This window comes from Leopardus geoffroyi, chromosome C1, assembly GCF_018350155.1.
Source record: "Leopardus geoffroyi isolate Oge1 chromosome C1, O.geoffroyi_Oge1_pat1.0, whole genome shotgun sequence".
In the NCBI taxonomy this organism is placed as follows: domain Eukaryota; kingdom Metazoa; phylum Chordata; class Mammalia; order Carnivora; family Felidae; genus Leopardus; species Leopardus geoffroyi.
In genome coordinates, this window is record NC_059328.1 from 6,890,706 (window position 1) to 6,913,988 (window position 23,283).

The window sequence follows — 23,283 nt, forward strand, 5'->3', positions numbered from 1 at the left end:
TGATCAGGAGCATGGAAACCAATCCCGTCCTGCTTCTAGGGAATGGAGACGGCTCGCAGCCCACTGTTGCCCATGACCCACTAACTGATCCAACAAACGAAGGTCCTCCAAGCGACCTCAATGCTCCCTCCCTGGCCGACCCCGTGCTGTCCTTCCACCTCCCCATCTTGGGCATGAGAAAACTGAGGCACCACAGACTTGGCTACAAAGAGAGGAAAGGGTCAGTCTCAGGGCTGTTGATCCAGGCGTGTTTCTGACTCAGACAGGATCTCTGACCCATAGAAGGCTTTTTCAAGGACAACAGTAATATCGCACGGTGTGAAAAGGATGAGGAGTAGTTCTCTGGCACTCAGCACCCCCAGTGTGCACCAAGACCCTCCACACCCAACGCCGCGCATCCTCCTGACCCTCACGATGGGTCTCGTGGCAGCGTCCCCTCTCTCCCTGGCCCAGGAGCCAAGTAGGAACCGAGACTCAACAAGACGAAACTTGCCCCATGCCGAAGGGACAGAAAGTGGCGGAGAAAAGACTGGAATTCTAAATCCAGGTCTAGTTCAGAGTCCTGTCTGTTCCACGAGCAGTTCTCAAAGGATATGGGTATGAACACGTCCAGGATGGGGCGCCAAAGTCAGCCCGCTCCCACCAGCGTGAACGAATGCTCTGCCCTTTGAATTTGCAGGAAAAAGAAACCTAACAACAAAATACCCTCCTGGAGGAAAAAATGGGCTTTCCCAATTTTCAGTGTAGAGCTCTAGTTTCTGTCATTAGAGTGCTGGGTGGGATAAAACTGCCCATTCATTTGCTTATTCGACAACTAACGCCGCAGGGTAATAAACAGACAGGATTCCTATCCTCAAGGAGCTTACAATTTCAGTGGAGAGCCAGAAATACCTCCTGCCTCATCTCTAAGAACACAGAAAGTCTCGGGGACACGGAAAGAAAGCAAGGGTCAGCACTACTTTCTTCGCACGCGCTCTCTCTGATCAGCTTACTTACTTATGAGACTTTTTCGCGTTGGCGCCATCCGGCCCCTGGCCGCAGTCATAGGCCTGGATGGTGAATGTGTAGTCTTTCTGTAGTTCACAGTCCAGTTTCTCTTTTGAGCGAATTATTCCCTCGCCAGTGGACTTATCCACTACCACTGCATCAAAGGGGACATTCTGCCCATGAATTTTAAATCCACAAATCTCACCTAGGGAGTCAAAGCAGCGCAGGTTAGAATTTCTGCCGCCCGGGAGTCTGCGTGCTCCCCTCCCCCTTCCCATACCTCCCCCCCCCCCCCCCCGAAAAGAAATGACAACAGTTCGGCAGCCAGGGGTTTAGAGGGTCTGTGGACAAAGCAAGGGCACTGTGCTTGGACAGGGATAAGTTCTGGGGCTTTAGTAAAAAGAAGCATGTTCTCGCTTTCCAAGCAACTTGCTTAACTTTGCATCCATTCATGCAGGAATACAAAAGAGAAAAAGAGAAAACATAGACAGGCATTTCACAGGAGTACTTAACATGGCTCCAGGGTAAAAGTAGTCTCATTAGCAAACAGCCATGGCCTGGTAACGCAGAGAAACTGTCCCCAGCTACTGGGGACAGCCGGGCAGCGATTTTGATTTGGACCAGAGAGAAGGCTAAAATGCAGTTAAGTGTTGAGAGAGGAAGGAGGGTAACATAAAAGGTTCAGCACCGTAATTACAGAAATTCTGTCAAAAAAAAAAAAAAAAAAGTCAAAAGAAACAAGTCTTCCTGTGCAATGAGCCTGGCTAAAATTAGGGAATCAAAACAAACTACTAAATGAGAAAGGTAGAAATACCAACTTTTCAGGCATCCATTTCAACAGCTATGGTTTACTATGAAGATCGGTTCCATCACAGGGAGGGATTTACTAGACTTGCCTTGGTTTCCAAAGCTGGCCTATCAGACCTGCGAAACAAGCCTGCCCGGGGACATCAGGACATCAGCACCTGGAAGTTGGCTCACAAGCTTAATGAGGGGTGAAATCTAGGTTTCCATTCTTGTCGGTGGGAGAACATTAAGTCTTTTGATGTATACGTATATGTTCAAAAAAAAAAATGTATTTCATGTAAAAATAAGGCTGCACTCTTCCAAAATTACAACTCCTAGAAAATGGTTACAAAGTGAATCTCTTAAGTTCAATTAAGAAACAAATGCACAGTATTATCCGTACAGTTCAAATGGATGTCTGATTTCTAGATATTTCTAACCAAGGGTTTGGTTACATACAATTTCCATCAATATATTTAAAAATAGAAACAAAGTAGGAGAATAAATCAGGGTAAAATAGCATGACAGTTTCTTCTGTTTAAGGGCTGATTCCCAATTTTATAAACAAAGTTAGTGGGTTAATATTCATAGGAGGGATAGAAAGAACCCTTTATCACCTTCTTTGGTGACTGTCACCTCAAAACTCTCTAAAGGGAGAAAAGATAAACCCATGTCAGTAATGCAGGAAAGAATAAAGACGGAACAATAAGGAAAAAAGTCAAAGATGCACATATTACACAGAAAAGCTTGACATAAATTCAACCATCAGCTCCGGACCACTCGTAGACTCCCAACAGCAAAACCGGACCCTCGGCAGCAGGATGTCTCTGAACGCAACTTACCACAAACCACTATGTAATTTTGAAATTACACTGACCTATAGATGAAATCTGCTACAAAGATTGATTCGTAACGCCCTCAGGTGTCGTTTGGACTTTTCTTCTAACCAACACTTTCACAATAACGGTTCATAAGTAAACATATTTGTTATTTTACAATTTTCGGATTTTTCATTTTCAAACTAAGTTCTTGCGGCTCGATTCTGGTAACACTCAACTCAGCATGAGACAAGAGGAAACAAAAAACAAACATTTGGAGCAAAGGGTTTGGCTAAATAACAAGGGCTTAAGGAACCCGACCAAGGCAACTAACGTAAGCCACCCCCTCTTGTAACCGAACACGTGCTTCACCGCGAACTGAAACCAGATTCATTGCTAGCTTTGGTGACGCCACAATGATCACGGCTTCTAGTGAAAACGCTGTCCTAACAAGTCCACACAAGTGGTGCCTGCTCCCCCCAGGGCGGCTGCAGACGAGCTGTGACAACATGCAGAGGCCAGGAGGTCAGGAGGGGACAGAGCCGGCTCACTGGGGCATCTTCTCTCCACAAAAAGCATCGTAGCCTGAATTCTCTTGCCTTTTAATGGCTTTACCATGTATCTGTATACCCATGAACAGTGTTTCATTTTGCTTGTTTTTAAGGTTTGAAAAATGCTATCACATGGTAGGCAACTTTTGGGACTTGCTTTTCCCCTCAGCCTTGTGCATCTAGGATTCATTCACCCCTGTTGGCGGAAGGCTATAGCGTATTTCTTTCCACTACTGTGTTCGGCAAGAATCCAAGAGTTCTGGCAGGTCAAGTGCATGAGACACCGCCTGGCTTAAAGCAAGCACCCAACAAATAAATGTTTGCTCTTACTGTAATTATTTTCCATCCTGTGACTATACCGCAATTCCAGTTTCCTGCTACTGAACTTTCTGTGGTAGAGATTTCTAACCACGCTTCCTGCTGTCGCTGTGGGTCTTGTGCTGCCCAAAACAGGAGCCACTAGGCACGTGGGTTAAAATTAAATTTAAATTCATATTAAAATTGAATAATATTAAAAAAAAAAATCAGTTTCTCGGGGCACGTAGGTGGCTCAGTCGGTTAGGCATCCGACTCCTGATTTCGTTCAGCTCACGTCACGGCCTCATAGTTTGTGGGTTTGAGCCCCGCATCGGGCTCCATGCTAACAGGAAAGAGCCTGCTTGGGATTCTCTCTCTCTGTGCCCCTCTTCCACTCGCTCTCACTTGTATGCATGCGCTCTCTCAAAATAAACAAACATTAAGAGAGAGAGAGAGAGAGAAACTGGTGATCCAGATCCGCATAATCTGAGTTGGCATAACTGACTGACTTGAGGGTGCCTTCCCGACAAAGGCCGCTGCACAGGTTAGTGCAGATTTAAGACCCCAGGATGAGGTATCTGACTTGGAGAAGGCTACCTACATAATGCACTGCTTAATAAAAGTATAAAGACACTCATTCAAGCAATGTCCTTGGGACTGTTTCTGATCATGAGATTATCATGAGAAGTGGAACTGTGTGCCAAAAGATGTACACTCCCTAAATCTCTCCTTCGAGATACCAGGCTGGGAGGAGGGAGGAAAACTCAGAGAGTAGGAAGGCGATGGGGTGTTTTAATTTTTTTCTTAAAAAAAATTTTTTTTTTTACATTAATTTATTTCTGAGAGACAGAGAGAGACAGAGCACTACTTGGGGAGGGATAGAGAGAGAGGGAGACACAGAATCCGAAGCAGGCTCCAGGCCCTGAGCTGTCAGCACAGAGCTTGACGTGGGGCTCAAACCCACGAACTGTGAGATCATGACCTGAACTTAACCCACTGAGCCACCCAGGAGCCCCTGGGGTGTTTTAATTTTATACTTCAGTTGTCCGGGGGAGGTTTCGCTGATAATGTCTGAGTAGAAACCAGAGGGAGCTAAGGAAGCAAGCCACATGCTTATCTAGGGAAGAATTTCAAACAAAGGGGACAGCAAGTGCAAAGGCCCTGAGGCAGGCCTGGGCCTGGCCTGGCTTAGGCACTACTGCAGTGGCTGAGCGAAGGGGAGAGAAGGTGAAGCCAGACGAAGATGAGTAATGTGAAGCCATAGCGGCTGCTACAAGAAGTGAAGTTTGTCCTCCAAGTGAGAAGGAATGACTGGAAAGTTTTATGCAGAGAAAAAAATCAATACGGTTTATATTTTAAGGAACCCAAGTGGCTGCCTTGGTGAAAATAAATCAAATGTAAGCAGGCAAAGGGGCTGTGCTGGCTGGCTCGGTTAGTAGAGCATGGGCTTTTGATCTCGGCGTTTCAAGTTCAAGCCCCATGTTGGGTGTAGAGATTAGTTAAAAATAAAATCTTTAAGAAAAAGATATGTGTATCTATATGGCAAAAATGGTTACCGGAGTAACACAGGCACGAGAAGCTGAAAGCCAGAACCAGGGGTGTGCAGGGTGGTGAGAAACAGTCAGATGCAGGGTGTGTTTTGAAAGTACGGACAATACTGTGGGATTATGAGCGAGAAACCCAAGGATTAATAAATTGCCTTCGGCCAACATGGAAGAGAAGGTCCGGATGGGGGAATGGGAATCCGAGCTTCGGCTGTGAACATGCATCGGTATTACAATTTGTTACAGAACCGCATCTCAAAGGTAGGAATATCCAATAAAAGAACATACATTGTTTCGAAACTCACGTGTGTCTGGGCTGCTCTCTGAAAGACTGGATCTATTTATAATGAGCACAACAAAAGTGTGTACTTGTCCTTTCTACAAATCCGTGCCTGTCTGGAGTATTAACGGAGCTACTTGAATAACGGGCTATACCAAAAGTACGTGGCGCCTCAAGTCCACGGGTGCTTCTTCAATTGCTGGCAGGCTGGGTCCTTCTGCCTGGAATGATTTGAAAAACCATCTGGCCAGAGGGCAGCATGGCCTCACACTCGGGCGGACATGGGCTTTCTCTACCGTGTGACACTGCACCTTGTAAGCCTGCCACGCTGTCACCTGCAGACCTGGCGGTCTGCAGACCTTGGCGGGCCCACCTCTTTCTTCCACCCACAACCTCGGTTTCAATGAGGGAGACAGGCCCGAGGGCAGCAAGGTGAGGGGCAAGTAAACAAAGGAAAATACTGCAGTCTTTCAGACGACATGTGGTAAGGGCCCAACACAGGCAGTCTCAGGAGGAAACGTGGGGGATTTTCAGGACCGGCAGGGCTTGGAAACCAGCCGGACAGAGAGAGGGGTCTGGGGTCAGTCCCTGGGTTTTGGCTGATGGTCCCAGTTAAGGAACTAAGGCCCAGAGGTCTGCTCCACTTATTCTCACCAACTCCCTGCTTGTTTCTTTGCTTATTTAAAAGCATTTTTTTCATGTTTATTTATTTTCGAAACAGAGCACGAGCCGGGGAGGGGCAGAGAGAGAGGGGGAGACACAGCATTCGAAGCAGGTTCCAGGCTCCGAGCTGTCGGCACAGAGCCCGACACGGGGTTTGAACCCGTGAACCGTGAGATCACGACCTGAGCTGAAGTCAGATGCTTAACTGACTGAGCCACCCAGGCGCCCTTTGCTGGAACATTTTAAGGCCAGACTTTAATGCATACAATGTTCATTAGACAGTCTTTCGTTAACAGAACTACAGCAACGTGGCTCAGCCAACAAAATTAACAATTCCTGAGGTATTTTCATAGTATCCAACTACACTCAGTTTACGGTCTTCCTCTCCCCAGCCAGGGACCAGGTTGTTACTTTCTGTCCCCGTTCTTTTAGGAGCTGATGTTTCAAGTTGTCATAACCCATATTCTTCCCTCTTTCCTCCATCCTTGTGCCTACAGCTCTATTAGTTACATACACATGACAGCCACCTACGTGTATTACACGTGTCCCATGGCATCACACCCCGGTGACTCTGCCCCTCTGTGTTCCCAGGGCTTCTCCCCTGGACTCGGCCTTCCCTCAGCCTTTGCAAGGAAGGACCTCTCAAAGCCACGTCTCCTACTCTATTCTTCCTGCCCTGCCCCTTCCCACCCAATTCAGACCACCTACTACCACTGCTCTGCCAGGTAAGCCCGCAGAAGCCCTGCTCTCTTCTTGTACGCAGGGCCCCACCAGCATTCCCGATGACGTCTTCAGGTGTGCTGGCCTCTGAATACACAGACCTCTCTTCCCTGTCATCCCCCAAGAGCATCCGAAATAGTCAAAAGAAGTTTACTGAAGCACTTTTTTTTTTTTTTTTTTAAAGCAAACCATAAAAACAGAATGACAGATAAACCCAAGAAAGTATACATTTGACTTCTCCATGTCCAAAGTCATGTCCAGGGTTCCTGGCTCACAGTGGTAGCCCTCCCTTTCCCTTTGAGAAACCTCGGTTTCAGGCTGGCCCTGCCTTCTCTCCACATCTTCTTCCAAACTGGAGTATGGCCCCGCGCTACGCGCGACACTGGAAGGGTGTCTCTAGCCCATCCTACAGTCTCCCAGATCCCAGGGAACCCTGCCCTCATATACACTCCTTATGTAAGTCACTAGTGCCGGCTCGGACAGTTAGGGTTCCAAGAGAAAGGGGACTCCGGTGAAAAGCCATCATCAGCAGCTCGTGGAATTGACTGCACGCCAGGGAAAAGGACTTGGAAACAGCCAGAAGCCAAGGCGGGGACAGAGACAGGACTCCCCGAGCAAAACAGCCTGGGTGGCTGGGATACGACAGCAAACGGCGTTAGTGTCTTGGACCCTCTGCTCAGTGCTCTCGTCCAAGAGGGAAGCATCTGGTCGGCCCAGCCTGGGCTTGTATGCGCTTGGCTGGAAAAGTCGGGGTCATGGACTGTGGATCCACCAACGTGGACTCGGTGGGAAAGAGGTCAGGGGCTGTTAAGTTGAAAATGGACATGTGCTGAGCAGCAAGTGTCCACCGCGATGTCCCTGCTAATCCCACTCTTGTCCCTAACCCACTTCTCTCTATGCGGCCCTGGTGCCCATGCTCCCAGCTGCAGCCCAACTCCCAGGCTGACCCTGATTTGCAGTGACTTCTGACTTCTTTGCTTACTGGTCCAGGCTAATTTCTGGCACAAGCTCACATGTTGCTCAGATCAGAGCAGTTTTCCAAGACGCCTTAACCGCTGAGCAACAACCACCACACCCCCAAGGGTCACCCTGCACAACCCGAGGACACCGCCCTGGTGGCTCCTCACTGGCTACAGTAAGGCTCTCAAACGTCAGCGTGCCAAGAACAGCCCGAGGAGCTTGTTAAAAATGTGGTTTGTCAAGCTCCAGCCCCAGAAACTCTGACTCAGTAGCAGCTCTGGGGTGGAGCCCAATAATCTGCATTTTTAACGAGTGCCATCTGATGGTTCCAACGCAGGCAGGCCGTAGTCTACACTTGAGAGACGGGCCTGTCCGTGGCTTCCGAACCTCGCTGTCTGGTTACAGATTTCTCAGGCTCTCCTGGAGGCACAGACTCAGCCACGAGGACACCTGCACTGGACGCACGGCCTGGGCGATCCGGACATGGTATAAACCCACATGCGCAGCACATCCCGTCTACTCAGCCTGGCAGCAGAGATCTCGTGGCCCCGAGCAGACTTCAATCCTCCGCTCCTGTGCCGGGCGCTCACCCCGCCCACTGACTATTCATCCCTCCCTTTGGAAGCCCCTCTGGTTCCCAGCCTTGCTCCTATTTTCCCCCTACCTGCCCCGCATTCATAAGCTCCACCCACCCTAACGCCCACTTACTTCTGCACCCTCTTTAACCAACCTCCTGTTGCCTTTTTAGGACGCCAGTCCAGACTGGGTGTTGCCTCTCTCACTGGGTATCTGCACTTAACTCTTTGTCAATGCTGGTTCTGCTTTCTCATCTAGAATACTGGCTGCTTTGGGAACAAGAACGCGCTTTTATGCTTTTTCATATTCTCTAGGAGATCTGGCACGGCTACCTAATATTTACTGATTACTATTCCAAACCTCTCCTGGAGGCATCCAGAATGAATTCACTCTAGTCCATAACTTAACATGGAGTTTCTGTCCTAATGTCCAGATACTTAAAACCATTAACTCAACGGGGGCACCTGGGTGGCTCAGTCGGTTGAGCGTCCAACTTCGGCTCAGGTCATGATCTCACGGTTCGTGAGTTCAATCCCCACGTCAAGCCAGCTGCTGTCAGCACAGAGCCTGCTTCGGATCCTCTGCCCCCCTCTCTCTGCCCCTCCCCCACTTGCACTCTTTCAAAAATAAATAAGACACTAAACAAAAACCGCTAACTCCATGGAGTACTGCCTTATTTTGGGCTGAACCACATGAGATTTCTAGCACTCCATTTTTTCAAATATTTGCTACTTTCAATATACAAAAATGGTGATTTCATTTGGCTTAACTGAATACATCCAACTGACTGCAGCAAAAACGTCTGCCTAGTTGCACATGTTAAAAAAGCTAAAGTGGGTGGTCATGTGCCACAGTCAACCCCACAGGCCTCATCAGGACACATGAGTCACACGAACTGCACAGAATACAGAGAAAAGAATCACAGATCTGTGTTGGTTCTAATTAAATATCAACAAAGATAAAGTTCCCATTCTTGCCCTGAAACTTCTTTCGGATTCTCTTCGTATCATGATTGTTTCATCTTATAGGTTACCCGAACTCCGTCTGGGAAGGCAGGAAAAAATGCTGACATGGAACCGGCTTCTACAGGGAAGAGCCTGAAAACAAGGGGCAGGGGCGGAGAGGGAAGCCTGGGCTCGTCATACAGGCAGTGAGGCGGGAGGACGGTCAAAACAGCAGCACCAGGGCCTACACAGTATGGGCTCTTAACTCAAATATATCAAATATACAATGTATGTATATTTGTGTGTATATATACAACAAATGTATCAACTACACAATATATTTTCATACCCACGTCTACTCAGGATATTAGCAGATTAAGGAAAAGGGGTGAGTAAGGACCTGACTCATCTTAATTTCCTAAAATAGCTGCCAAGTACCGAGACTTTAGCCTCTTGATTTCCCCCATGAAAACAATCTGGCTAGACAGACCCTGTCATCGTTCAACACGAATGCCTGATTGGCGACAGTTTACAACGCACTCTAGAGACTAAGCTTCCGATGTCACACATGTATTTATTTGGGAGCTTTGACGAGTTACCTCTGGTGGTTATGTTACTCACACTCACATCCCATGATGGGACACGACTGTGAACCGGGACGTCTCCAGAGTTTTCAAGGTAACGACAGGGAAGTGCACACGGTGAATGTGTGAATCCACACTGGAGTCAGACCGTCTGGCTGGAAGGCAGCCCTGTCGCTTACGAGCTGTGCCATCGTGGGCAAAGCCGTTCGTGCCTCCTACGGATTCTGTGGGGCACAACCACCCCACCCCCCATGCTGGCCCGGGGGATGGGGATTAAATGAAGAACAAGGCTGCCATGCCACTGACGACACGCTCCGTCCTCCCCGGCCTCATCAGGGAAGCCAGGAGTAGCCAGAGTGCCTCCTGTAGGGGACTGTTGAGAAGAATCTGAAGAAGTAACCCACGTAAGGCCCTTAAAACAGGCTCCGCCACACTGTTAAGAGCTCAGCAAGTGTTGGATGCCACCGCCACCCCCCCCAGCACCCTCATGGGGGTAAATCAAACTCAATGTCATTACCAAATCAATCTAAGATCAAAATAAGCCTCCAGATCTGGCCTCTGCCTTACCCAAAAGACTACCTAAGAAAGTTAGTGAGAAAATAGAACACTACGAAGACTATCACAGAAAACCGCAAACATGTCTCTCACAGAATGTTAAACACAAATGTATTTTTTTAAGATTCTATTACTAATAACAATAGCAGCAAACACTGTATGTATGGAGCACTTACTATGTACCAGGCATTGTTTCAAGCTTTTCACATTCATCAATAAATAAGCTAATAATCCCAGCATCCCATGAGGTACGTGACATTGCTATCCTTGTTTTACAAAGGATCAAACTGAGACCCAGAGATGGTGAGTAATTTGCCCAAGGCCATCCAGCCAGGAGTGGCAAAGGCAGGACTCAAGTCCGGGCCAGCCGGGTCTGTTCCTGATGCATCTGTCGGCTCCGGCCTCATGGGGGCAGTGTTGTGTGCTGCAGCTGGACAGGTACCAGGGCAACAGAGGAGGCACACAGCTGCTCACCCTGGGGCAGAGGGACAAGGGCTACGCTTTAGTGGGAGTAGAGACTCCACGCCCAGGTGCACACCCAAGCGCAAGGAAGACCTACGTCCACGCAAAAACTGGTGCGCTAATGCTCAGAGCAGCAAGATTCGTGATGTCCAGAAAGTGGGAACCGTCCTAATGTGCGTCGGCTGATGAACGTGTAAGTGGGAAATGTGGTCTGTCCATACGATGGAATATTATTTGGCAATAAAAAGGAACAAAGGCCGGATGCGTGCTATTCCTGAAGCACGGGTGAAGCTTCAGACTACCATGCTAAGTGAAAGACACTAGGCACAAAAAAATCCAGAATAGGCAAATCCACAGACACAAACTAGATTAGTGGTTGCCAAGGGGACGGGGAGATGGGGAGTAGCTGCCACTAGGTGCAAGGGTTTCTTTTCGGGGTGAGGAAAATGTTCTGGAATTAAATAGTGGTCGGGGTGCCTGGGTGGCTTAGTCAGTTAATCATCCAACTTCGGCTCAGATCATGATCTCACGGTTCGTGGGTTCAAGCCCCATGTTGGGCTCTGTGCTGACAGTTCGCAGCCTGGAGCCTGCTTCAGATTCTGTGTCTCCCTCTCTCTCTGCCCCTCCCCTGCTCGAGCTCTGTCTCTCTCTCTCTTTCTCAAAAATAAATAAACATTAAAAAATTATTTTAAATAGTGGCTGATGGTCGCACACTCCTGTGAATATACTAAACCCCTGGGAACTGTATACTTTAAAAGGGCTGCTTTTTAATATGTGGACTATATTTTTTAAAAAGAATATAAGAATAACTGCTTCCCCATGAAAATCTCCAGAAGGAAAGAACTGATTTACCTAACTATGGCAAGTGCAATCCAATTAGCACTATGACTTGACTCGACGTTGCTTCTCTTTATAGTTTTTTAAAATCTCAATATGTAACTTTTGCACATCAATAAAAAACAGCTGGGAATCCCGTAAAAACATAAAACTTTATAAGTACTATTTCATTCATGATAATACATTAGGTTTTGATAAATGATACAACAGCATTAAATCAAATGAGAAAGAAAAAAATAAGTGGCATTTTATTAACAGGACTTTTTCCTTCAAAGTTAGTACTCAAGGTCTATTTCACTTCCTGCTTCCCTTGCAGCATCCTCCGGTGCCTCCCAGGGCCTCCTTGCAGCAAAGAGCCACTTGCCGGGCTCAGAATCCTGCCTCTCACACGCGCTGACAGATAAGGTCACCGCTCTGTGTCCCAGCTTCCTCTCCTGAAAACGAGGATGGCAGTCAGCACCTGCGTTCGCTTTTGTTCTGTTTGTTGACAACGACTTGTGCAAGAGCACAAAGCAAGTCCTCTGTTGCAAGCCAGAACTCACTGTGCAGTGGCTACAGGGGAGAAGGAACAAGGTACCGAAAACAGGTACAGTGATGCTGGGGGTGCCCGACGACCGCGAAGGGCGGCTCCGGGACTGCAGAATCACTGAAGGCAGGGGATATAAGGGACATCTCAGCTGCACGGAATTAGTATTCTAATTTTAATGTTGGCATGAAACGAAGATGCCTTCTCTTCTCAGGTTTTTCACCGGAGAATACAATGTCTGCACTTAAATGTACTGGAACATCCCCAAAATCTGTACAAGTCTAGGGGGTGAGAGTCCAGGGGGGAACATGGCTTGAACGTCTTCGTGTTAAGAGGGTGTCTGAAACTGAGAACAAGGCAAGATCCATCTACTCTGACCCAAAATGTGGGGGGATGTCTGAAGGATCCCCATCTTCAAGCGGAGATCGAAGGAGCCCGACCGGACAAACCGTGGGCAGACGGTGACAACTGTGGACCGAGCAAAAGTTCTTTTTAAAAGGGCTATTTTAGGGGCGCCTGGGTGGCGCAGTCAGTTAAGCGTCCGACTTCAGCCAGGTCACGATCTCGCGGTCCGTGAGTTCGAGCCCCGCGTCAGGCTCTGGGCTGATGGCTCAGAGCCTGGAGCCTGTTTCCGATTCTGTGTCTCCCTCTCTCTCTGCCCCTCCCCCGTTCATGCTCTGTCTCTCTCTGTCCCCAAAATAAATAAACGTTGAAAAAAAAAAAAAATTTTTAAAAGGGCTATTTTGAAGATTATGATTCTGACTTCAGAGGAACTAAGCTGATCGGCAGTGGAAGGAATCACATGTAAAATTCCTTAAATATAAAAACGTATTGACTTTAAGAATAAATCAATAAATAAAACAGGGATGGCAAGAAGCATTCTTACCTCCTAAGATTGTTGCAGATTAAACAGAAATTTGTAGAGCACTTAGAACAGTGCCCGGAACATCACAAAGGCTTTATTTATTTATTATTATTTTTTTTTAATGTTTATTTTTGAGAGAGAGAGAGACACACACACACACACACACACACACACACACACACACACAGAGCACTAGCTGGGGAGGGGCAGAGAGAGAGGGAGACACAGAATCTGAAGCAGCTCCAGGCTCCGAGCTGTCAGCACAGAGCCCGACGCGGGGCTCGAACTCACGAACTCTGAGATCATGACCTGAGCCGAAGTCGGGCACTTAACCGACCGAGCCACCGGGGCGCCCCTGCAAAGGTTTTAGAAACGTTCCCTATTATCAGTGACATGGCAGGAGGGAGCTCTGGACACAACGGGTGAACGGCTGGTACTTCACTGCGAGGCCTAAGGGAGTGAATCTAGCACTCCGGGCTGCAATCCTCTCAACATTTATGAAATGTCAGAAACGGGTAAGTCCACTCAAAAGCGTAAGCTGGGGCATCCGATAAGGTTATTCACACAGCACTAAATGTCACACCCCCAAGGAGACATCGTGCATACGAACTTCGTAGCACACATGGGTCGCCCGTGTATACGTGTATGCACACAGACACCCCGAAACCCAGGCAGTTCCGGGGAAAGCGATATGCGATGCTAACATGGTCTTAAATCTAGGAGCAAACAAAACCAGCCACCTCCGTGGACAAACACCGCGTGTGCTCACAGCACAGAGCGCTTCCTCGGAGTCCTGTCCGTCTCACTGGGTTTCTCTGGAAAAACCAATAAACAAGTAAAACTAACTGGCCTCAGGTTACGTCCCTGAAAATGGGACACGGCACTCGAACAGAATGAAGAACAAATTCATTTTTTTTTTTTTTTAATTTTTTTTTTTCAACGTTTATTTATTTTTGGGACAGAGAGAGACAGAGCATGAACGGGGGAGGGGCAGAGAGAGAGGGAGACACAGAATCGGAAACAGGCTCCAGGCTCCGAGCCATCAGCCCAGAGCCCGACGCGGGGCTCGAACTCACGGACCGCGAGATCGTGACCTGGCTGAAGTCGGACGCTTAACCGACTGCGCCACCCAGGCGCCCCACAAATTCATTTTTAAAATAGCTCTTCAGAGGGCACCTGGATGGCTCAGTCGGTAGAGCATCCGACTCTTGATCCCAGGGTCGTGAGTTCAAGCCCCATGTTGGGTGTGGAGCCCGTGTAAAAAAAAACAAAACAAAACAAAAAGCTCTTCAGAAATGACCTCACATTCATTTCCCTCAATTTACCACAGAAAAATTAACATATGATAGAATGTGTGCGAGTTAATTGAATTTTCCTTATCTGTCCGTAGGCAAAGAGAACAAACGCCCTTTCATGTGAGAAACTTTGTTCTGGAGAAGTATCAGGCAAACACTAGTCTTTGAAAATTAACATCACAACGTCAGTTTTGATCCTGAGGCAAACAGAGGGTGAAGTAACCCTTTTTTCCACCAGCTAAGGAAGCTACTAAGGTCACTGCGTAAAAGCAAGAGCATTCTGACTTGGAAAGTGCTATTTAATGTCACAAAGCAGACAACCTCCTAGAGATCCTAGAGATCTCTTATGAACACCCAGGTTACAATCTTACGAGGCGACTCAAATTAAAAATTTACTGAAAGTAAAACCTGAGCCAAAAAGATTCTTCTATGAACACGGCTCCAACTTTTCAGCTTAGCCTCTTCGGGTACCCAAAATCCAAGCAATGCAAGGACAGTCCAGGGCGTAGTTTATCTAGGTCCTTGCCGCTCACGACCCAGCAGCACTAGCGGCCCCACGTCAGAAAGGCAGATTCTCAGGTCCCCCCCAGACCCACTGTAGCCAAATCCGCATTTTTGTGTGTGTGATGCCAGGAATCACGGGGCTTTTAGGAAGTACAGATGACACTCAATGTTACAGAGATTCAGGCGGACCCGAATCCGCATTTTTAACACAATCCTCAGGTGCTCTGTGCGCACACTAGTCTGAGGTGCACTGGCCTAAGTGTTCCCGTTTCCGGTCACACCCAGGAATTATACAAGGATGCAATGAACGTTTTGCTTTCCAAGCAGTACAGGCTTTTTTTTCAGCTGCTCCAACTATTAGAATTAAAAGGAGAAAATGCAGCACGAAGGAGCCACAAACACCTCTTAGCTATCAAGACATTTTCAGGGAGGCTCAGAAACGGTCCGAGTGGGGTGTGTGAAATGCTTCGCATCCAGTCGGGACTTTCGGGGAGAGAAAAGCCACGTGCGTACCTGCGAACCGCAGAGGTGCGTCTTTATCCAGGGCGATCAGCGGAGGGTCGAGGAGCACCGCGTTGTCGTTTTCTGTGACGATGCCATGATAGGTGGGCTCGAGCCACGGCTTGTGCTTGTTAACTGGGTTTAGAAAGAGAAGAAGAAGAAAGGAAATAGACCAGGTCAGAATTATTACTTTAAACTCAACTGCTTTTAAAGACATACGTCTATTACTAAAATAATTAAACCTCTCACTAGCCTGGAAGGCAACACTTGTATCTGTTGTTGCAAAGTTTCCTATCAAGACGCTGAAGGGGTCAAACTGTGAATTCCAGAGTCAGTGATGTAGAAACTGAGTGTATGGAGCAACCAGAAGTAAGAAATAAATTGCTCTAGGGGAGCCTGGGTGGCTCAGTCGGTTGAGCGTCCGACTTCAGCTATGGTCATGATCTCATGGCTCATGGTTCGAGCCCCGCGTCGGGCTCTGTGCTGACAGCTCCGAGCCTGGAGCCTGCTTTGGGCTCTGTGTCACCCTCTCTCTCTGCCCCTCCCCCACTCGTGCTCTGTGTGTGTGTCTCTCTCTCTGTCAAAATAAATAAACTTAAAAAAAAAATTGCTCTAGAAATAAAAAAAAAAGACTGATAACTATTACACACAATCTACTTCTGTTATCAGCCTATCACAGGAAAGTTACAAAGAAAGATATACTATCATTTCTTTATAGCAATAGTAATATAAGATTATTTATTTAAAATTAACATTACAAACAAAAACATAAAAGACAAGATTTATGAAAATAAAATTACAGAGCATAAATAAAACTAAATGCAAAACCTCTGAAAAACTTGACTGGAAACAGTGTTTACAAATATGTCACTTTTTTTTTTTAATGTTTTAATTTTTGAGAGAGACAGAGTGGGAGTGGGGGAGGGGCATAGAGAGAGGGAGACACAGAACTGGAAGCAGGTTCCAGGCTCTGAGCTGTCAGCACAGAGCCCAACGTGGGGTTCAAACTCAGGGACCGTGAGATCGTGACCTGAGCTGAAGTCGGATGCTTAACCAACTGAGCCACCCAGGCGCCCCCTACAAGTAAGCCACTTTGAGGTCAGGCTGACTTGGGGTCAGAGTCCAGCTCCCCTCTATCATTCGCTGCATGACCCTGAGCACCAAACTGACCTCTTACTGTCAATTCCCTCATCTGTACACCAGGGACATCCTCACAATCCACAAAGCCGGGCAGATCACCGGAGAAGTGACCTCTTTGCTCCTTGGTTGGCCACTAGAGCGGCTACTTTCGTTCTAAGGGTAAGAACTGCCATCCTGGCCGTCAGCTCCCCGGACGAAATCGGAGTGTAATTCCCATCCGTCTGTTCTGCCTGGGGCGGGGCTCCCAGGGGGCCTGTGTGAGACCTTCTCCCTGTAGGGCCTGGTCCCTCTCTGAATCCCTGTTTCCCCCAGCACGTTCTGGGCATTTCTTTTTACTTCCCCCTCATGCGTGCCCATATTCTAAACCTGCGGTGTGGTTCTCCACCTCTGCTCTCAGAGCCCACTGACACCAAATGTTACTGAATGGATTCACCACGGAGCGCCCCCAACTCAGCCCATCTAAGTACAAGGAACGGCGTGACACTTTATTCCCAAGTAGACGGCGCCTATGTGTTCAGTGAACCACCCCTACTGAGTTCTTTTCCTCCGTGTCAGTCCATCTTCAGAAGTATCTAAAACTAAAACTCGGCGTTTAACCGTGATGTGATAGTACTTCTTGGCTGTCGTGCGATGGCCATTACGTGATGTCAGGAGACTGGGACGATCGGAAGCACCTGGGCTTCCCCTGCCTTTACTCTGACGTGGAGTTTTCGGGGAGCGGTCATGTGTCCCATCCTGAACAAGGAGGCACAGAAGGAGAAAGAAGCTACCTACCATCGCGCTAATTAAGGATGCGTTTGCCAGACGTTCACACACGCCACATCCAAACCAAGAGCAAATCCCGTGTCTTCGCTTTCAAAGGAATCCAGACCCATGGCAGTTGCCGTTTAATGGGTACAGAGTTTGTTTTGTGACCTGAAAACAGTTCGGGGAACTGGCCGCACAACAGGAGGAATGATACTTAACACTACTGAGGCAGACACTTAGAAATGGTTACGATGGGAGGTTTTACGTGTGTGGTTATCAGTCTTCAAAAATACACACACAAGGGGCGCCTGCGGGGCTCAGTCGGTCAGGCACCCGGCTGTTGATTTCAGCTCACGTCAGGATCTCAACAGTTCGTGAGTTCAAGTCCCGCATCTGGCTCTACACTGACAGCACTGAGCCTGCTTGGGATTCTTGCCCGCACTCTCTCTCTCTCTCTCCTCTCCCTGCCCCTCCCATGCTCATGTGTGGGCACTCTCTCTCTCTCAAAAATAAACTGAAAACACACACACACACACACACATACAAAATCAGTGTAGACAGAGCCATTTCTCATCATCTCTGCTGCTCGCCTGGATATTTACAGAATCCAAGTGACCAGCCTCACCCTTACCCTCCTGCACCTGCTCTGCACACAGCAGCCAGAGGGACGCTTCTAAACCGGCGGCGTGGTTCTCCACCTCTGCTCTCAGAGCCCACTGACACCAAATGTTACTGAGGACCCTAAGCAGCTTTTGTTTACGTGGGATCTATCCTCTCGATCCCTATCGGCATTTACTGCACTGGAAATTAAAATCAAGAAAAATTTGATCACTGGGGCATCTGGGTGGCTGAGTCAGTTAAGCGTCCGACTTCGGCTCAGGTCGCGATCCCAGAGTTTGTTGGTTCGAGCCCCGTATCAGGCTCTGTGCTGACAGTGCAGAGCCTACTTGGGGTTCTCTCTCTCTCTGCCCCTCCCCCACTCGCACTTTCTCAAAAATAAGCTTTCAAAAAAAGAAAAATTTTATCAATTCATTTTAAAAAACAAACCTATTATATGTTAACATAAATAACATTTTTATGAAAATAACTATTTTTGAAAACAGAGTTAAAAGAGTGGTAACATTTTACAGTTTTGCAAATCTTCCTACCATCTGGCTTCACAGAAGACGGCTGAGTCCTCACTTCTACCGCGGCCAGTGTGCCACACTGTCACATGTCACCCAGCCCCTAGAGAGCACCCACCGTGCAAGTGTGAGAGAAGGAGGAGGAAGGGAGGTAACACTGTGATGTTATTAAAACCGCTCTGACCTCCAGGGGCACCTGGGTGGCTCAGTCGGTTAAGCGTCGGACTTCGGCTCAGGTCATGATCTCACAGTCTGTGAGTTCAAGCCCCGCGTCGGGCTCGGTGCTGACAGCTCAGAGCCTGGAGCCTGTTTCTGATTCTGTGTCTCCCTCTCTCTGACCCTCCCCTGTTCATACTCTGTCTCTCCCTGTCTCTCTCTGTCTCAAAAATAAATAAACGTCAGAAAAAAAAAAAAATTAAAAAAAAAAACAAAAAAAACCGCTCTGACCTCTGGAGTCCCCTGGCAGGGTCTCAGGGGACTCATCCCCTCAGGTCTCTGTTAAACGTTCCCTCCTCCAGCACTCTGCCCCCACTTGCTCTCCGCCTTTTCTTCTGCTACTCATCGCCACACTGCTGGACACAGGGCGGGGCGGGGGGTTCAGCCTGGGACGTTGGGGCAGGTTACCCGGCTTCCCCCACGGGTCTCAGTTTCCTCATCTGTACCAGTGGGTACAGCACTGGTACCCACCTGACAGGCTGCTGTGTGATCAAACCAGTCATGTGTGAAACGCTCAGGACAGAGCCTGGCACCCGGTAAAATGCCACTAGGTGTTGCTGTTACTTCTCCTAAACACGTATGTGAACAAAAACACGGATTCTGGGAGAGTGAGACCCCTTGTTCCCTGTTAATCCCCAGCACCCAGCACTGCACCTTTGCTTGGGAACTATTTGGTAAATGGATGCGTATATAAACAATTTCACGCACAGTACAAATAAACCCAGTGTTTGGTTTGTAAATTCTTAGAGAAGATAGTTTTGGTGCCGAGAACAGAAGACCAGGTATGGCTTGGCGTTTTAACACTGGGAAGGTGCTTTTCGTGTTTTGTTTCTGGCAGGTGGGTGTTCCAATTCCAGGAGGCTAGAGAATCTGGAGGAACAGAACACGCTGAAATACTGCGGGATCTGTCTGGAGAGGTAGGCTGGGATTCGGTCACGGGGAGACGTGACGTGAGATCAAACCCAGATCATGAAGACCCAACATTTAAAGGGCCTTCGGAAAGGATCTCCTCCGCTCACAAAAGCTGCTGCCGGGACAGGAGATTTGGCAAAGAAGAGAATTAGATGGGTAGGCTGCCCCTGCCCTTCTTCGGAAATACCCTCTAGGACAGTGGCGAGTACCTGGGGGCGTGCCTGGCACGGGCCCCAGTTTGCTGCGGCCTCTGGTCTGAGAGGGTCCCACTGGGCACAGGAAATAACCTCGCTCTGCCGTCAGGCTGAGTGTTTACCTGTGGCTGAGACTCCCGTCTTCCCCAGGTACCTTGTTAACCTGTCCTGGGACACAGGTGGACGGGTGCCTGGAGTCACAGGTCTAGTACCGACAAACGGCGGGTCTTGAAGGAAGCGGAGCAAAGCCTCCACTGTTTGTCACTGATCTCATTTGAAAACACAGAAGATGTGAGTTCAACTTACTATTGACAATGGACCTTTCACAGCAGTATTTGACTCCCACCTGTTTTCATATTAAGGTGGTATTAATGAAGTTATAAGCACAGCGAATAAAGCTGCAGACGTGTGAGTCCATGAAAGTGCTGACACTTAAGCCGAGTGAGCGTATTCAGTCCAGAAGGAATGTGGAAATGCCAGGTGGAGCAAACCGCATAAAACCAGCGATGGTCAGAAGAACGACGCATGTACTTCTGCCCCGGCGGAAAGGCCCGCGGCTGAAAATGGCTGACGGTTCGAGGCAAAGAGAATTGTACAGCTACGGTCCCAGGATCCTCATTTTGTAATTCACAATTTATAAACTGCTCCTTTCAGCTGGCTGCAGAATGAAGAGATTCGGCCGGTTCCAAGGACTGAACTTTTAAATATTTAATAAATGGTATTTTTAATATTTCATCACATTCAATTGGCCTTATCAAATATTTATAGAAACAAGTGAGTGATATTTCTGTAATCTTCCCCAAAAAATCACAGATAAAGGAACACGTCACCCATGTTGACAGCCTTTACCTGATTCACTTTACCACATTCTAGATCATTAAAAAGCCCACTAAATTTTGAGTGGCACAGTCTTAACGGAAGTCCTGGCACAGTAAGGCTGGCAGCCGACCTTCCGTACGTAGGTCACATCTGGGGGACACGCCTATGATTTGGGGACACGACTGGTTTTTGAGGCTGCGGCAGATCTTAATCACCAGAACTTGCCACCGATTTAAAAAACCAAGATGAAAACAATACAACGGCCAACTCCAGGGTTAAGTTTAAATATAAAACGTACGCCTCCCTAGGACAGCCCAGCTCTGTGGGCCAAGGAGGGCTGACTCCTTGTCCAGGGCACACCAGTCACCCACCCCGGTGAGGTGGTTCCCAAGCCTGCGTGCTGTGGCCCTGACACCCACCCAGCACCAAACAGCTCCCTTCTGATTGCTTTCTTCGTCTATAAAGAGAACTACACTGCTTTCAAAAAGATCACTTGATGTGTGCCCCTTCTCATTCCAGAAACCTGGGCTGGTCGTACTAGGCCAATAAGGACATAATAAATAACAGCTGAATGTCCTAAGAGATTGCCAGCACATCATCAGCAAATCCTAGACGATGTTATGTTTTGTTTGCAGATTCAATTTTTAAGCTTGGGCCATCAAAAGAATCTGCAATTAAGGAATGCTGCCACTAGGTGGCGTCTGGTCCCTGGGATTACAGGGTGCAGACCACCAGACTTGGATGAAAAAAATCCAGCCCTTTCCTCCCCGAAGGAGCGGAATGTGATCTGTTAGTGGGCCCTTTGTTAAAGACGGTCTGCACAGAAAAGTGGCCTAAACTATGTAAGTATAAAATCTCCAGCTGATTCTTCTTTTCCTCAAAGACATTCAGAATAAGCAAAATATTCATATAGTTCCAAAATCAAAATACAAAAAGGCACAGGTTCTCGCAGACTCTCCGAAACCCTGCCCTCAGCCATAAATTCTCATTTAAATCAGACTATCCCTGGTCTTTCGAACCAGCCTAATGTCAAAGGTCCTTTCAGCTTCACAGCCCACTGACTTTGAGTTTGTTCCAAGAAATCTTTCCCGAATGTCTACTATATGTAAGCACACTGCTTACGCACGCTTGGGCACTGGGCTCTGGGGAATCAAGTCCCAGTCTCTCGGAGAACACAAACACATCAATGACCATCTACATTCCAAAATGGTGTGGCTATAATTAAAGGGTTATACAACGTGGTAAAAACAAAAACAAAACTATAAAAGGGGACTCACTCAGTCTTGGGAACTTTAGGAGTCAGCAGAGACCAATGTGACCAAGTAGCCACCACCTCAAATGTGGCCATGCCCTGTGCCAGAGGGCAAGGGTGAGCACGTGGGAGGGTCTTCTTGTGGGACCTAACCTTCCACGAAGAGGGGAGACATGGCTCCTAACTCACTGAAACAGAACTAGTCACCTGGCCCCACCCAAACCCTCCAGGGTGGAGGGTGGCCACCCCACCATGTGTCCGGAAGAGGGGCTGGAAATGCTAGATCGGCTCTAGGATCCATCGGAGAACAAGCGGAAACCTCCCAAGGACATCTCTGAAGAGATCATCGAGGGCTCTTGGATGGGAGGGAGTATTGTGAGCAGTGTGTGTGTATCAGGTACAAAGGACGTAAGCACAGGGCACATCCTGGAACTCGCAAGACTGGTAAATGCACGGCTCTGAGACTGGAAGGAGGTGCAGCTGGAGAGGGGCCTGAGTTACCATTTACGGTGAGCATCTCCCTTCAGTGCTACACCGAGGAGCGCTCTCGATTCCCTAGGCGGCAAGATGCTGCTAGAACTTGTAAACGGCGCAGTCTGGTCGAAAAGGCAGGAACCCTGGGACCGGACAGAACTTAGTGAATTAATGAACTCTGTTTCTGACCCACTCTGTAACTAGGTACAGATTAGTTCACCACCCCCTGCCTATTTCCGCATCGTCAAATCAGGAATGGGGACAACCTTCCACAACCTCACTTTGAGGATTAGAAACAACATCAGCGAAGGGCCCACGCTGTGCCTCCCACACAGACGCTCAACAAATATTTATTGATAGATTAATTATAAGCAAGAGCTGTCAGCGCAGAGCCTGATGCGAGGCTCGATCCCACAAACAGTGAGACCATGACCTGAGCCAAAATCGAGACGTGGTTGCTTAAGCGACTGAGCCACCCGGGCGCCCTAAAGAGGAAACTTTTTACTTAACCAAAGGAACACTGCATGGAATTTATGGACAGTAGCTCCCCTTTTCGGCTGACGGTGTTCCTAGTGATGCTTTTGGCTAATACCGCATCAGTTTTTCTCTGGCTTTGTAAAATACATTTTGTGATCACTCTTAACTTTTTTTCTAAAATGAGACACTTCCGGAGCATCTCTAGACAAAATATGTAAGTGGAGGTTTAAGGGCTTCCTCACAATTCCAAATAAATTTAATATTAAGGTGTTTGGAAAATCTCTGTATATTAGATACCATTTAGCTCAGGGATTCCCAACCTCAGCGGGACTGCCGTTCTGCGCCAGAAGATTCTTTGCTGTGGGGCCATCCTGAGCGCTGTGAGATGTTCAGCCGCATCCCTGGCCTCCGTCCACTAGGTGCCAGTAGCACCCTCCCCAGTGGTGACAACCCAAACCGTCTCCAGACATCACCAGGTGTCCCTTGGGGGCAAACGCCGGCCCAGGAGCCCTGGAGAACCACTGACATCTCCGTTTCCTTAAGGAAAACCATGGATTTCCACTTTAAAACCATTTGCAGACTTCAAAATAGCCAACTTTATAATTTATGTGCATTACATTACGGTGAAGCTCATTTTTAAAATAAAACCACGTTTCTGTGTGAAATGAAGCCT

At 48.0% G+C, this 23,283-nt stretch overlaps 1 protein-coding gene across 5 annotated transcripts in view; it reads right to left on the bottom strand.

Moving 5' to 3' along the window:
- CLSTN1 (calsyntenin 1) overlaps positions 1-23,283 on the bottom strand; it is an 88,952-nt gene that overhangs the window by 28,108 nt on the left and 37,561 nt on the right. For 2 of the 5 annotated variants that reach the window (XM_045482076.1, XM_045482079.1), the window contains exons 2-4: positions 15,268-15,390; positions 2,391-2,420; positions 997-1,192 (exon numbers count right to left, since the gene is read on the bottom strand). In XM_045482076.1, coding sequence (XP_045338032.1) covers positions 997-1,192; positions 2,391-2,420; positions 15,268-15,390 — 349 coding nt within the window. Of the gene's footprint in view, positions 1-996; positions 1,193-2,390; positions 2,421-15,267; positions 15,391-19,934; positions 19,960-23,283 lie in introns of those variants that run through there. The other 3 variants (XM_045482077.1, XM_045482080.1, XM_045482078.1) reach the window with 2 other exon arrangements.